At 42.3% G+C, this 16,222-nt stretch overlaps 1 protein-coding gene across 8 annotated transcripts in view; it reads right to left on the bottom strand.

The window, feature by feature from the left end:
* The window catches only part of SEC24C (SEC24 homolog C, COPII coat complex component), a 63,471-nt gene extending 47,249 nt beyond the window's left edge, over positions 1-16,222 (bottom strand). The window contains exons 1-5 of one of the 8 annotated variants that reach the window (XM_037903637.2): positions 15,939-16,092; positions 13,477-13,623; positions 6,777-6,979; positions 3,541-3,627; positions 1,086-1,209 (exon numbers count right to left, since the gene is read on the bottom strand). In XM_037903637.2, coding sequence (XP_037759565.1) covers positions 1,086-1,209; positions 3,541-3,627; positions 6,777-6,951 — 386 coding nt within the window. In that variant the 5' untranslated portion in view covers positions 6,952-6,979; positions 13,477-13,623; positions 15,939-16,092. Of the gene's footprint in view, positions 1-1,085; positions 1,210-3,540; positions 3,628-6,776; positions 6,980-10,780; positions 11,171-13,476; positions 13,624-15,938 lie in introns of all 8 variants that reach the window. The other 7 variants (XM_037903635.2, XM_037903638.2, XM_043550557.1 and 4 more) reach the window with 7 other exon arrangements.

Below are 16,222 nucleotides of genomic sequence, written 5' to 3'. Positions count from 1 at the left end.
TGGGGCCAGGGCAAGCAAGGAGCCTGCCTTAGCCTTGCTACGCCACGGACCAGGAGTCACCCACTGTAAGTGCCGCCCAGCAGGAGGCCACACCCCAACCCCCAGCATCCTCCTGGAGCCAGCACCCAAACCCCCTGCTGTGCCCCAAGCCCCAGCCCTGAGCCCCTCCCAGAGCCAGCAGCCCCCTCCCACACTGCAAACCCCTCTGCCCCAGCCCAGAGCCTGCACTCCTCCCTCTGCCCCAGCCCGGTGAAAGTGAGGGAGGATGGGTGGAGTAGAGCAAGCAGGAGGGGGTGGGAAATGGAGTGAGCAGGGCTTCAGGGAAGGGGCGGCGTAGATCCTGGGTTGCCCTTAAATTCAAAAAGTGATCTTGGGCATAAAAAGGTTGGAGACTACTGTCTTAATAAAATAAGGGGGGGAGGGGGGCGGGGGGGGAAGAGAAGAGGAGTTACTCCCTAAGCTCAGTGACTCAAATTTGGTTTGTTCAAAGTTTGGACTCCTTCCTACTCACCTGTATTTTAAGCATATGAAATTCTGTAAATATGGTCTGCACCCAGGTGTCAATGTTCTCACCTAAAAAACCCAAAGACAACAACCCTGCACTCATGAGCAACCCTGACATAGGTAACAAGAACAGAATGTTTCAGGAAGTAACATTACAGTTGCAAGCTCATGAGATATTCTATAGGAATAAAAAAAAAAACAACTTTTTTTTAAAAAAGGTTTCTAGCCTGATTTTCAAAGTGGCTGAGAACTCCCCGGCCACACTGATGCCAAAGAAACTGGGAATGCTCACAACCTCTGAGAAGTCTGCTCATTGAGTTTCACTGATGTTTTGGTTGTATTCCTTTCCCTTTACATTGTTTCACAAGTGGCAGTAAGACAAAAAAATCTGAAGCCACTTCAAAACCTCTTTGCTACCTAAAGCACAAGTTAAGAGACTGTAAGCATTTTTGCCCTTCTTTGGAGGGTGGGGGGTGATGGAAAGGTGTGGGGGAGGGTAGGAAAGTAGTACGGTGCTCTAGTAGCTTGATAGATTTAAGGTGTCTGAAGCCTTTCCTATGACCTCCTCTTCTCATAAGTACCTTTGCATCTGGACTGCTGAAGTTGCAATCCCATTCTGCACATCTCCTTGCCCAAACTGACTATACACTGGCTGGCCAGCAGGAACAGGTGCTCCAGAGGTTGGTGGAGGCGCTCTTAATGTACCTAGGGATACACAGAGAAATATTAATTGCATAGATTACCTCACAGAAATCTACCAGCACTGACCAGGTACCCACAAAACTAAGGGAAACAAGAGGAGATTAACGATTTGTGAACAAAAGGTGGCATCTACACTGACCTTTCACCATTGCTGAAGCATCAGTGCAGCTCCATTCATAGCAACAGTGAAAGACCTAGCACGAACAGGATGCCAGCACTTTTCGCCACAGTGTTGTCTACCCCAACTCAGAAGAGGTTTAGATGATATTTGGTTAAGTCTCAGCGGCGGAAGTTCACCAGTGGTAGCATTGCCCAAAGAGTCAACTAAAGACAAGGCCCAAATGTCCATCATCCTTTCAGTAACAGTGGTGTGACCACCTTTATGCTAGTGGACAAATTATTTTCAAACCCAAGGAAGGGAAGTGGTCAGGTGGGACCTTATGTCAACATTGGGTCACTTTCCCTGTACACACTGGCAGATGAAAAGCGTTTGCTGAAACCATTTATAAAATTGTTTCCTGGCACTATATTTTCTGTAATATAACTGGGAACAACATGTCCAAACTGAATGTTAGTAGTTAATAGACTTAGTTTCATTGCAGAATTATGTCCACACTGCAACTGAAGCAGTTTGATCTAACAAATGTGAGTTTAAGTCTGTCTTTCCTATCAGTCCCCCAACACACAGGGCAATGCCAAAGACGTGCTTGCAGTGTCTACTTCCAAAACAGAACACACAAACATAGGTTTAGTATGATCACACTGACAAACATACTTATGGATACTCAGTAGCACAATCAAGACAACTATCCACAAAAAATGTGTATGTATTTGTATTATACATATGACTAGATGCAGATGACTTAAAACACTGAAATTACTAGATCAGGTCGGACCACTGGTGGTATCCTGACAGTGGCCAGTAACAGATATTTCATAGTATGCTGCTAGTATCCCCATAATGGAGTTATGAAATAAACTGCCATAGGGGAAGCTATTTCTCAATCCCAGGAAGTTGGTTTTTGCACACAATCGAGAGGGGCTTATATTCATACATTTTATTCTGCCTATATAAACATAGTCTTATTTTAATTTACTATGCACCTGGCCTCAGAGATAGCATGGAATAAGTTCTATGAGCTAATTATGCCTTATGCGAATAAGTTTTTCCCTTTATAAGTTTTAAAGGAGTTGCCAAAATCTCACTGAATGCCCTATTTGCCTTGCCTCAGTACCAAGAACAAAGGGACATTTACATCTTTCTATACCATTCGTTTTTTAATATACCTCCAGTAAGTCATATCTCATTTGTCTCCTCTTTAAACTAAACACTTTTTATCTTTTCTTCCTGTACAGAAGTCCCTCCAGGCCTCTAATCGTCTGAGTTGCTCATTTGAGCCCCTTCTATTTCTGCTATATCTTTTTCTGAGATGGGTGACTATTGCACTTAATTTCATTTAAGAAACTTTAAGGCATTTTTGGGGTCTCCTTCCCATAACGAAACAGTCTCCTTGCAAAACGGTTAGGAATTGTGGGATACAACCTTACCGTGGGTCTATCCCATGAATCTGAAAAGCATATCTAGACTGATTCCTAGAAGGGATAGTGGGACTGCTCTAATGTTAGCATAGTTTAAAATGCATAAACACGTGAAATGAAATTTTCAAAGGTGATTTAACTTTGTTGACAGAACTCAGACTCTTGCAAATACATCAATGCTAGTTATGAATGCATTTCTTTGTTTCCTTGCAATTGCTCCAAGAAATCACTGGGAATATTTATTTTAAAATTGTTGTTGGTCAATATTATCAGGAAATATTAGTGTCACTGCTAAAGCCCCTCTGTTCACCTTTATCCTCAGCTGAAGACATTTCCCTTTTGCAACATAGACCCCATTGGGGCATTTCATTTAGCAGCTGCACTGTCCTGAGACGAAAGATACTGTGACAAAAATCTCAATCTCTCTTCATAGTGAAATTGTTTTAGTGGGTTCACCCCAATTTTGACCTCATAGTGCCCTAAACTAACAGGATAGACAATCGAACATAGCTGTAGTTAGGTTTAAAATCAGGCAATCATCAGGAATTTCTACTAAGATTCTTTCTTTATACCCTGTATGTGTTTCTGGAGGGCTGCCAGGGAGAAGAACAGGGACAATACCATCAACCTGCAACTGTAGCAAAGTGCATGTTCACCACTTCCTCAAAACAAAAGGATCAGATCAAATGTGGATGTAACAGATTTCACAAAGACACTTAGCAGAGAAACTATTTTTTGCTGAATGGACAGCAGGACACCAACATCACAAACACTCCCACACAGAAAACTATTTACCTATGAAGTTAGGTGCAAGAGTAGGAGTATCAGAGTTGATAGAAACAGGAGAGCCCTTCGAAGGGAACCCCAAGGAAGAAAAGTAACCTGGAAAGACAAAACATAGCAGCAAGTAAAGCCTGAGAGACAGTACTCAGAGGTAAAGTCGACGCCAGCTGAAGTCAGTTTGCTTTAGTGCAGAGAAATCCATGGAGACAGAGCCATGCTACATTTGTTATACCCCACAAATCCCGAAATATTCCCTATACTCTGCTTGCTACTCCATATTACTATGCCATTGTCTAGAGAACACCTAACCCCTGTAGATAGTGCAGGCTTAACAAGTATTGAGCCTGGTCAACATCAAGTATTCCAGCAGCAACATGGCATTCAGAGAACTCTGTAGGACTGCTTTTCCCAGGAAAAACCTTGTCAGAAAAGCAACTATCTCCTATGAAACATTCATACAAGCTCAGCCTATGGCAGGTTTATTCCACATTTCACTAACAAGAACTAGCTATTGCTCAGTCAATAGTGTGAGGTCATGTCTTTATCCCACTTACAGTGAAAACTAGTGGCATGGCACCTCTTCTACTCTGCTACCAACTGGGACTATCTCTACCATAAAAGTCAGATCAGAAAATGGGATTTCTCCTCTAAAAGCATGGCATAGCAGCCACCTTTTTTAGATCCCTCTCCACTGTTTTTTAAATGTCGTCCCAACTGCAATTCTAAAGTTACATGGTGCTAAATTTCTGCCAGCCCCTTACGATTCTGGTCTGAACTATGGCCTTTACATCATACAGAGCAAATGAATCCTACCACCATTATGTGAGATACACCTTTGTATGTGGTAGGGAGGAGAAGAGATGGCCAGACAGCTGGCCAAAAAAAGGAAGAACAAAAGAAGGAAGTTGGCCAGCTCCAGAAGGTGATGCAAGCAGCAGAGCAAGGGAGAAGTTGCTCCACCCCACCTCCTGAATCCTTTTAAAGTTGCCTGCATTTAAAGTAATATATATTGCTGCACATTTATCAAGTCCCTGCACGTTTATCAGACAATACCAAGAAAAAATAATTGATGAAGTACTTAACCCTTAGCTGAAATTTTAGGAATATATGTCAGTAGTCTCATGTCCCTCAGACTAAGGCTCCGTTCATCTAATTTAAATTCACTATAACTTCATCCGTCCTCCCCTGATGCTGTGTTGCTTGTCTCCCTCCATTTCCCTCCCATATCTGGCAGTCATAAGAACAAATGTCCACTTCTGGCGGTTATGTTAATATTCAGAGCATCCTACATTTCTTTTCTCCTCTTCCCCAGTCATATACAAGCTTTTTAAAAGAGCTAGTCAATTTCATTCTGGTGAGAAGTGGTGGACTGATAGTTCCAGAGACCAAAGCCTTTAATCTATCTGCACAAGTGGAACAGTACACACAATCAGGTAATTCAAGCATCCTCCACACCATCCCACTAATATGCTTCCACTATAACCCGAGTGAACCACCTCTAAGCATGACATGGAAAGTAGGCCTCATGCCCCATTTAATTACTGGTTTTATCTTTATCGTAAAATGGTATTTTGCGATGTGGGCCTCTGTCCACTGGGAACAGGTCAGACCAAACTCATTGCACTTAGACCAACGAACCACCACCAGATATTGACACCTTTCAGTCACTATTGACCTGAGCTGGTTTTGTTCTGGTGATCTAGAGGCAGAAAGGTTCATATCCCATTGCCACCAATTTACTGAGGCATTCAGTATCTTAGATTTTTGTGAATAATATTTCAGCTACATCTGTAATTGAGCAGTGTTTTATTGCTAGTGCAACCAAAACAGAACCCAGAGGAAAGGGGTAAAAATAAAAACAGCCACTGGTCGTGAAAAGAGAAGTATTTTCAAGCCTTACAATCACTGCAGTATCAAAGGTTTCAGAGTAGCAGCCATGTTAGTCTGTATTCACAAAAAGAAAAGGAGTGTTTGTGACACCTTAGAGACTAACAAATTTATTTGAGCATAAGCTTTCATGAGCTACAGCGAAGTGAGCTGTAGCTCACGAAAGCTTATGCTCAAATAAATTTGTTAGTCTCTAAGGTGCCACAAATCCTCCTTTTCTTTTTATAGTATCAAACAGGAAGCCACTTGGCAGTTTCATTTCATAGACAACAAAAGGAGTGACCAGAGAATATGTTATCTTCCCCCCAACCCGAGAACTAACTTCCAGACACCGATTACAGTAAAAAGACAAACATTAAACTTTCCATAGTGGTCCCTAATGAAAATCTGAACTACTGTTACCTTAGTAGAAGTGATTCAATCATGCACACCATGTGTTACACTATTAAAAGGTGAAGGACTGAAGGAGGTCAGTGGTTGATATCATATGAGGTGCCTATGCCCAGAGTGACAGAATTTTAGCCCTAAGAGTCCAACTCTTTACAGGCATTAAAAGGTAATGTTTTTAAATTGTTTTATGAAAAGCAAATTAAAAACATTAAAATTAAGCCTCTTTTCTTATTCAGTTTCTTCCGCTCTACCATACCATATAGCAGAGTTGCTCTTTAGTTGCCTACCTGCTGACACTGAATTATTTTGTTACAACAGCATTTGTTTTGAAGATGGAGAAAAACATTAGATCTGCCTTGCAAATAGATGCAAAATAAAAGCAGATCTAATTTTGACGATCACTGACAGTATCCATTTAAATTGGTAACATCTATTTATTAGACACGTGGCCACAGTAGTACCAGTCATTTCACCAACACTACCACAGATTGCATGCCCTCATCTTTCAGGAGTGAGAGTGAGCCACAGGTCTTTTCTGCAGATGAATATGGAGCTGCCTCAATCACATGGCCTGTTATCAGCCTATTACTGCCCTCAATCCAAGCTTAGCATGGAAACTGTCCTGTGCATTCTTGCTCCTGGACTACATGAGTGGGGAACTATAGGGAACAAGCTGCCATTGGGCCTTCTCAACACTTAAACTTTTTTAGTAGCCCACAAATTAAGTCCTAGTGAGCTGGTCAAATGGCTTCTATGCAACCAAATGATAAGCAACACTGAGGCTGCACCACAACAAAACCCACTTTTTACCTTGACTTCTGAAGAGTTTGCATAGAGTATCGTTCATATTAAAGAGAAGTTATACCATAAAATATTCATTTAGCTAACAGTAGGCCATCAGCTCTGGAAAAGCATTCCCAATGCATTCAAACTCACAGGCTATTAAGTTGCGAAGTTTTGATTAAGAGTACCTTGTGAAGGGGCTGGCTGCTGATATCCTGGCAGCGGACCATTGTAAGCTCCATACTGAGAATGATGAACTCCAGGCATTTGCTGCCCTCCATAACCGGATTGTTGGTATCCCTGATATCCAGGCTGAGGCTGCCCATAAGGAAGCCCTGTGTGAGCTTGCTGGTTTACACTCATTGTGTTCACATCCCCAAACTAGTCTCACCTGCAAGGAGGGGAAAAAAGAACACAATTAGAAAACAATAGTCCAAATAGCATCCCTTGCTATGAAAGCAGCTGCGCGGGAGCTGGCCTGCTAGTAACTGTGAGATGCTAGAGAAGGAAATGCAAAAGTAAAAGTGTCTCACTTGCCTTCAGGGTTGATAAAAATCAATGCTTTTTTTAATTTAAACTGGATTTTTTTGATAGATAAAATGTTTTAATGAAAAAACCTAAAGATAGTTTTAATTAAGATATCTTTGAGCTATAATGTATCTCATTGTGGAATAGGGATTATAAATTTTAATGCGATAGTATGAGATAATATATTCATGTAACGTTTAAGAAAAGTTTTGTAAATGAGTTCCAATAGTTCATAGATTAGGGACCCAGTCTTATGGGTTTGCAGGGGCTTCTGTACAGATTTAGATTAATCTTTCTATCTACCCAATGGGACTCAGTGCTCAGTCTAGAAGATACCATCAGAGAGGCTTAGTTTTGAAGTTCTCAAACTGTGGATTTGTGCCTCCAGAGAAAATATGCTTGTTAACAGCAAAAATGGCTAGTTTTTTTTTTTAAGTTTTTTTTTAAATATATTTCATTTAACTATTTTAGTTAAAAACAATTTTAACAAAAACAAACCTGGTTTTAAAAAACTTGAATGTTTAAATTCAAAAATTCATATGCTTGTTTTGTTAAAATATTATGTTTTCTGTTGAAGAAAAAAAATCCAGAATACATAACGTCGTCGTTTTAGTTAAATAAAACAATTTAAATGTCTCTCTGGTGATGTTCTCCTAATACAGCATGGCAAGAAAATCCTCCAAATGTTAATATCCTGTTGAATTGGAGATATTTATGAAGTCATTGGCAGGTAAACTATCTGCTTCAATTACCTTTGGTAAATAAAATAAACAATCATTCATTTTCTGATACAGCTGTAAAACTAATCTGAAAAGTTTTCAAAATAAATCACTCAAAAATCACTTCTAAAAATGAAACCTACATCTCGGAGTTGTGAAGAATATGTCTTAAGGTTATAACAACCAATAAGAATGCACTTTTATGTAGAAATCCATGATTAAATTGAGTCTTCCTGACTAGTGATTTAAATCATGATTTAAATCAATTTGATTTAAATCAAATCCACCCAGCTTGCCTTCCAGAAATTGCCTTTGGAATTACTGGGAGAAGAGAATTATTATCTACATAAAGAAAATGCTTCAAAATGGACATAAGCACCATCAACCCACAACCTGCTTCAAAATGCCTCAAAACAATACTTAGCACTTCTGTAGCACTGTAGAATTATTAAGCCTCACATCACCGACAAGAAGAGACAGGTATCCCATTTCAGATAGAGAAACTAAAGGAATACAGGTGTCATCCCAGGATTAACTAATCAATAGCAGAAATGGAATCAGTACTCAAGAGTTCCTGGCTCCTAGCCCTGTGCTCAGTCGGTTAGGTCTTGCTTCCTTGACACAAACGGATGTACACTAATTACCTCAGAGTACAAAGGATTCAGAATCCAGAATAGGGTCAAGATGACATTTTAAAATAAACTGGACAGTAATTTAAATCCTAATTATCTCCATAATTAAATAAGAAAATAACATTTAAAATGACAAATGCTCAAAGGAGACCTGAGACTGAAGCTGAACCAATCTCAAGTTAGTAGAGGTGCATGAACAAAGTTACATGAAGGCCAGAACAGGAAGGGCAGAGAATGACCGGAATAAGAGCATGATGCTATGATGGAATTGTGAGAGGAAGCTTGCAGAATGGAGGGACCCTTCATTCCTCGCTTTCATGTGCATTAAAAATCCACTAACTTTCTCTTAATACAAATACAAAGTAGGCAGCACTTCAATACTCTGGTGACAGACACAACACACAAATCAGAGCCAGACATGCTGGTGAGAGCTTGCTCCAGAGAGAGCTGGTGGACCACAGAATATCAGGGTTGGAAGGGACCTCAGGAGGTCATCTAGTCCAACCCCCTGCTCAAAGAAGGACCTAATCCCCAATTTCGTGCTTGGTTCACAAACAGACAGCAGAGCATCCCCACTGTTATTTTACATTAATATACTGGTTGTGTTACCTGCTTAGATATACCATATTTGCTACAGGACCTTGTTTACAGCCTTACAGTTAAGGTTACCATGACTTAGCAGTGTGCTGTTGTGAAAAAAATACAAGTGCCTGAAAGCCAGAAAATTCAAAGATAAGATCACACTTACATAAAAACCGTGGAAAGCAGATTTAGGTATACCAAAGAGCTTTAGCTCTGTCCCTCATATCCTTGCCATCCCATGCCCTATCTGTGTGAGGGAGTACTATATCTGTGGTCACGGCTACACTAAGAAAAGAGATATTTTAAACACGTTTTAGCTAACATGTTAAAAATCTAGACAGATGAGGCAGATGTAATTTTAACATGTTAGCTGGTTGAGGTAAACTCTAACGGGGAACGTAGGGATTACCTCAATCAGCTAACATGTTGTAACTGCAACTGTTTTGATTAGCTAACATATATCAAAATCGTAGGGTAATGTGTTTAAATACCTATTATCCTAGTGAAGACAAGGCCTGAAAGCTATCACAGCTTGCTGACATGTTAAATCCAGGGTCCCTAAACTCAACCAGGAAGCCAAGTGACTGGGGAGAGCTTAGATGCCACATGCAAAAATATTTCCTGAGAAGTAACTGTAGTTCTTTGAGTAGAGCATCTGTATAGATACAAATTCTTAAAGATCCATACAGACCATATCCAAAGGAGAACTGGACATTACATCTGCAGTCAAGCCATGTGCACAGTATAGTTAGCCTGATCACAATGCTGTACTAGATTTTATGTATTTGTGGCTGCTGGGAGTCCACCACTGAGAATGAACATCCCCATTTTAATGCCTGATATGATGAAAACACTAGGTAGCAATTTAAATAGGAAGTTGGCATAGGAGTTGGAAAGCATTTGGTTTGTATATGAAGTATAAATAGTACTATTCTCATGCACCTTCCATCGAAGAAACTCAGTTCTCACTTTAACATTATATAAATCTTTACCTCCCCCTAAAAAGATAATCCACAAAGGCAAAAAATTAGCATGTGCTTTTTTATTATTTTTCGTGTTTGAAGGCAGCCTATAAGGTTTTTTTAGGGAAAAAACTGCACTTGTTTTTTGTACATTGGAAATCTGCACTAGCAACTTCTGTATCAAAAACACTTAAACATGGCTAAACATCACTTTACTACTCGCTACTAGCTACACAGAATTCCATTACGTAGCTTTGATGCTAACGTGCTAACACTGTCACATCTAAACAGTGGTCATTACTGACAGTCACTAGGCTACTTCAGTTACTTGTAAGACATCCCAATAAATGCCCCAATTAAGCAGAGTCCACTATAATAAGTTTGTGCACATTAGTTTCTTCCATCCCAAACCTATAGTTTATACAGCATTGAACTGGTAAAGGCTATAGGATTCAGGGGCAGAAGACAACCAGAGTGCACAATATACAATCATGTTGCTGTGTAACAGCAGATGAAGGAGAAATGTAGAGTGACTTGGTGGTCAAATCCCTCTCTGTTACAATTGATCATGGATTCTTTAACATCTGTACAGAGCAGACTGAAATTCAGTTTAAGTTCTCGTCTAAGAAAAATCTACATAGTAAACTGTATGAAACGGTTTTCATCAACGAGTCCCTTAAACTGGTTATTGAAAAGTTTATGTATTGGTCCAGAGGAGACAATACTATTGTCAGTTCCCTTTCAGAACTGAAAACAGACTTGGTCTCACCAGTCTTGATCACCTTTCTGAAAGGGATGAAGGGAAAGGAAATAGCAGGAATAAAAGCCCTTCCTTCAGTAAGGCTCTGGCACCACTTCTATAGCTCCCATTTTCAACAGGGACAAGACCTCTACTTCCAGCAGTTTCTTGTGAGAGGGATCCCTGAAAAGGGAAAGGGAAGCCAAGACTGCATTTTGGCCTGGCCTTGAACTGAAGGGAGTATTCCCACTCAATCTTCAAGACCCAGCGGTCCAAAGAAATTGCTTCCAATGTCTGAAAAACGGGGACCACAGTGTTCTCCAAAAGGAAGAAGAGTGAGGATCTGGATCTTCAGAGATTGATTCAGAGGGTCTCTTGAACATTCTCAGGCATGCTGCTTTGGTGCCGCAGTACTTGTCGCTGAAAAAAAAAAAACACACTGTGAAATGTTTGCCTCCTTCAAAAAGGTCAGAAAGGATTCTCGGACTGCATAGGAATCAGGACTACAGAGGATTATGCCTTCTGGTCAACCATATCAAATTTGACCCCTTGTTTTCAGGGCTGGGTTGACACTTACTCAGGCATTAGATATAACACTTGCGATCAAGATATCAGGCAGGCTTGGGCTAGAAATCTAGAAAAAACTATTTAGATACCTCTCTCAGGACCCAATATATAGAATCAAGCTTCCTAGAAACTGAAGCAGCAATGGCAGAAGGATTTCAGACTTCTCTGGCCAGTTTAAGCAAGTCCTCTGACAGACAGAACTACTTTCTCCTTCAGCGCCAAGTTGTCAAATAAATATGGGACTTCCTGGTCAAAGCCATTAGTGTAATTGCCAGAGCTACAGTCTGTATGCTTCCAGAGCTATGTTCTGGAAAATCTTGGCGTCAATTAGAGGAGAAAATGAAGCGGCTGAGAGCTTCTTCAAGGGATGAGGTAGAATGGGCACTTCCTAGGACTATCCTACTAGCTCCTCAGTAAGTATCTGACTGCACATCATATAACTACTGATCCAGGAAAACATCAAGCGGTCCATGTAAGAGCCTTCACTTTCTTTGGAGGAAACGATGTGTGTGTCTTATATTCACCTCTAGCTGTAAAAATTGCTAAAGCAGGTGTAGGACAATAAGGTCCAAATATCCCAAGGCAGACCATGACTAGAATGTTCTCCATCTGGGTATGATTTAAAGTCTAAGGTGGCACCAGAGGATCCAAAAATGCTCATGCATGCCTGCACTAAACCACACTTGAGGAACAGAGGTGACAGAGTTAAGGAACTGATTCTCCTCAGATCACAGAAATCCATGGCACCAATCTTTATCCCACAGAAACAGTGAAATTCACAGATTTGATAACAGCATAAGTTTGCTTCAGAACTGATGTTTCCATGGTGCCAATTGCTCATCTGCAGAAAAGAAAACTTTTCTGGAGAAAATCTTGAAAGAAGAGATCCGACAGATCCTGAAATTCTAGGCTTAACAGCCAGGAAGGTTCCAGGTCAGTTGACAATGCCCTCCACTAGAGCCTTGAGAGGGGGTCGGCTCCTGTATATGTCTGGTCAGACAGATTTGACCAGCCCAGATCCATCCAAGCAACCAGCTGCATCTTTGTGGCAGTATCTCTTTTTCTTATTGGGCAGCTTATTGGAATTGCTGGAATCATAGATGGTGTTTTCTCCATCCAAAGATTCTGACCCTAAATCAATGGAACTTGTTACCTGTTCCTTTAGAGGCATCTTTATAAGAGGACACAACCCCTTTCAACCTGGGACTTTACACTGCAGATCCAAGGAAGGTGTAGAAAGTACCCTACTCATGTTGACACTTTTGCGGGGGACAAGGTACCCCAGATTCTTGATGCATTAGGTTCTGGAGCAGAGTTTTGCCATCTTTTTATGCAGTTTTTGAGAAGGCCTTGCAGACATTATAGACTTTAGCCAAGAGCTCTTCCCTGAGGCATAAAAGGCATATTCATGCCCTTCTAAAGCAGGGATCATCACATGGCAAGTGAAGCCATCTCCAACCCTGGTTTGGTCAATTGATCCATCAACTTGGGCAAGACCCAAGACCACCTACAAATTGCAGTAATGTGACAAAAATTGTTGAAACATTCAAATAAAACTAACTTCTCAGCCTAAACCTAACTTTAACCACACAGCTATTTTTGCTATTTACAATTAGATTTTTGTTTAATGCAACAGAAAAAGGAAGAGGATGGCTCTGTGATTGATCAAGACAGAGGAGGGAGGAGAACTAAAGGACAGCTAATGGGGTCTACTTACACCCTTAATTTATGGAATGCAGGGCTCAAGAGACATGCATGGAACCCCAACTATTTCTCAAAAAGGTTCCACAGCGACTTGACTATATATGTAACTACTTCACAGGTCATTCTCACATCTTACAGCCCAGGAAATTATCTGGACTTGGTTCCCTGAACTTTGCACACTTTAGTGCAGTTGATAAAAAGTTGTAATACGGTTTAAGATTTGTAGATGAGGGTAGGATCAGGAAGAGAGGACATGTTGAAGGGTAGTTATGGATACAGAAATGTAAAATCAAAATACGCAACTTACTAAAATTATACTAGCCATACCTCTAAATATTCTGCTTGTATGTTGTATCTCCCCCGGCCCCCCCGCCCAGACTATGCCTTCCTATATTTTGGCACAACACCAACCATTTTTTTTGAGTACTACCATAAAACACACAATAAATGATCACCTTTTGCAAGATGGGAAACTTCAAATTAATCATTCTTCTAGGCTTCCCAGTGATTCACATCTTCTCCATGTGGCCTTTTAGACAGTGAGTTCTTCAGAACAGGGACTGTCACTATTCTGAGTCTTGCTCAGCAATAAGGATATCAGCCTTAAAAATAAATTCTCAACATATAAACTCATTTCTAAAGGAGCTAGACACTGAGTTCTTTCCTTGTCTTTTCTGTGGAGGTTTTGAGGTTGACAACTTTGGTCATTCTTTGAACCCCACCCTTTCTCAGTTACCATCAACCAACTCTAGGATTACTGACTTTCCTTCCAACAACAAGAATGCTACAGAAAGAAAACAGTCCTTCAGTCAGGAAATAACAAAGTAGTACTAATGTCACAGAGGTCATGAAAGAAATAAAATAATCCTTCAGACACCTTCTTACCACTAGTGCCCAGAACACAACGCATACATGGTGAAAAGCAATCGGCGGTCCATTCCAGCTCCACCACCCAATGGCAACCGCCCTTCCAAGTCAATTCCATCCTAGTACTCTGGCCATAGCAACAAACAGGTCCTTGCAGCTACAATGAATTCTAAACAGACATGTCAATACATAAATCTGCTCCTTCCTTTCCATCCCAAAACAAAATAAGATGTACAGATAGGAATGTGTGCATTTGCATTTTCAGAACAGTTAGTAAGAAAGGACATGTTTTCCCTTATGCCACCAATGTGTATGGACGAATGAAGGAAAGTCCCCTCCCAAAGCAGTGATTCAGAGTTCCTACCTAGTATGAGGTCTCTCTCAATCCTTCAACCAAAATACCTACCGCTTCCCCCTGAAGAAAACAGACTCTGGGAGCTTGGGATTTGACTATCTACATCAGGGGTTCTCAAACTGTGGGTCACAAGGTTTTTACATGGGGGGGTCATGAGCTGTCAGCTTCCTCCCCAAGCCCTGCTTTGCCTCCAGCATTTATAATGGTGTTAAATATACAAGAAAGTGTTTTTAAGTTATAAGGGGGGGGGGCACACTCAGAGGCTTGCTATGTGAAAGGGGTCACAAGTACAAAAGTTTGAGAACGACTGATCTACATGGGACAATTTTGTATTACTGAGCAGTGAAGACCTACCAGAACATCCTTGGGAGAGCTCACATCATTTTTTAGGGTGCCCATAAACTAGAGCTCAACTAATAGATCCTCTCCTGGACGACAACAAAAACAGTAGATCTGGACAGAATCTCCTTTCCAGGTAAAAATACTTTTTGTCTTGTGACTTTGAAAGCTCAGGTGTAGATGAACCACCAATATTTCAAGCACTATGTCAATTGCTTATACTCTGAGCAAGTTTAAAACAGCAGCAGCAACAAGAAGCCCATCTACATTAGGGCTTCCAATGTGGTTATCACCAGGGAAACTGGACTCCTGACTGGTGTTAGCAAGAATGGGATATGTTTTTGCAAAATTTTCCTAGTGGAGACAAGATTTCTGGAGTTGTCCACACTTGCGAAAACTTGTAAGAATTTTTCTGTGCCGATGCTGAAAAATATTTACAAAGCATCCTTAATGCTGAAACATCCCATGACAAAACCAAGTCACAGCAACCACTTCCCTGACCCAGAAACCAGTTTCAAGGAAGTGAAAGACAAGTGCATCTTAGCAACACAATGCAACCAGATTCCAAGCCCCATTTAAGAAGATGATTCTCTTCATTCGACAGAATCTCCTCCTTAGAGACCATGTTAGTTTTCGTTCACACTTGTATTAGCCCTTTTCTCCCTGCTTTCCCAAAATGAGCCTAAAAAACAAACAACAAATAAATCCTATTCCCAGATCCGGACAGCTAGTGGTGTCTACTATACAGTACAGTGGAGTCTACTGGGTATCAGACACTTAAGAATTGTCAGGTCCCTGCGTGGGTCAATTGCCCCTCACAACCCTAAAAGGCCCGGCAGCTGAACGGTGCAAATGCAAAGTGCTGCAGCAAGAGACGTGAGGATTACAGGCGATTAAGTGTTTCCGCCTGAGCTCTTGCCTTTGCGGCCGGTGAGACATTTGACAGTGAGCATGTAACAACAAGGCAGCAGCCCGAACTGATGGGACCGGGACCGGCCCCCGCATCCGATCGGGGAGCGGGCGGCGCCCCTTTATGTAGCACCAGCGGGGCCTGGGGCCGAGCGGCCCGGGGCCGACCAGCCGGTGCGAGCTCAAGGAAGGACGAGGAGCGACGGAAGCGGCTTGGCAAGCGGGGCCCGACGTGAGCCACTGCCGGGGCGCGGCGCCTGTCAGCCGTCGGCACAGCCCCGCCAGGCGCTCATGGGGGCCGCCCAGGCGCAGGGAGCGAGGCCCCAGCGCCCCCCCCCCCAGACAGCCCGCTCCCCATAGGGTGAAGGGCCAGTTGCCCCCAGCTGGCCCCACGGGCATGGCCCCCCCACCCCGTGCCGAGCTCTGCCCCGAGCCCGCCCCACTCACACGGGTGCTCCTCGCTCGTCCCTCCCGGCGCTGCTGCCCCGGCTGCGCTCCGCCGCCAGGCCCCGCTTCCGGTTCCCGGGCCTGCCGCTCCCACCGGAAGTGCCCCCTCCCCGACCTGCTCTCTGCCACGTCCTCACTCGCGGCCAACCCACGGCGGCCGCGACGCCCAACCTCGCAGGACCCGGATGTTGCGCAGGCGCCATGAGGCCGGGAGAGGCCGGGCGGCTTCCGGATCCCTCTCCCTGACATTGACGTCACACGGTTTACACGCCTCTGCGTCTACT

Source organism: Chelonia mydas, chromosome 7 (genome assembly GCF_015237465.2).
Source record: "Chelonia mydas isolate rCheMyd1 chromosome 7, rCheMyd1.pri.v2, whole genome shotgun sequence".
NCBI classification, from domain to species: domain Eukaryota; kingdom Metazoa; phylum Chordata; order Testudines; family Cheloniidae; genus Chelonia; species Chelonia mydas.
Note: the sequence above shows the minus strand (reverse complement) of the source record. Positions and strands in the feature narration are given on the sequence as shown.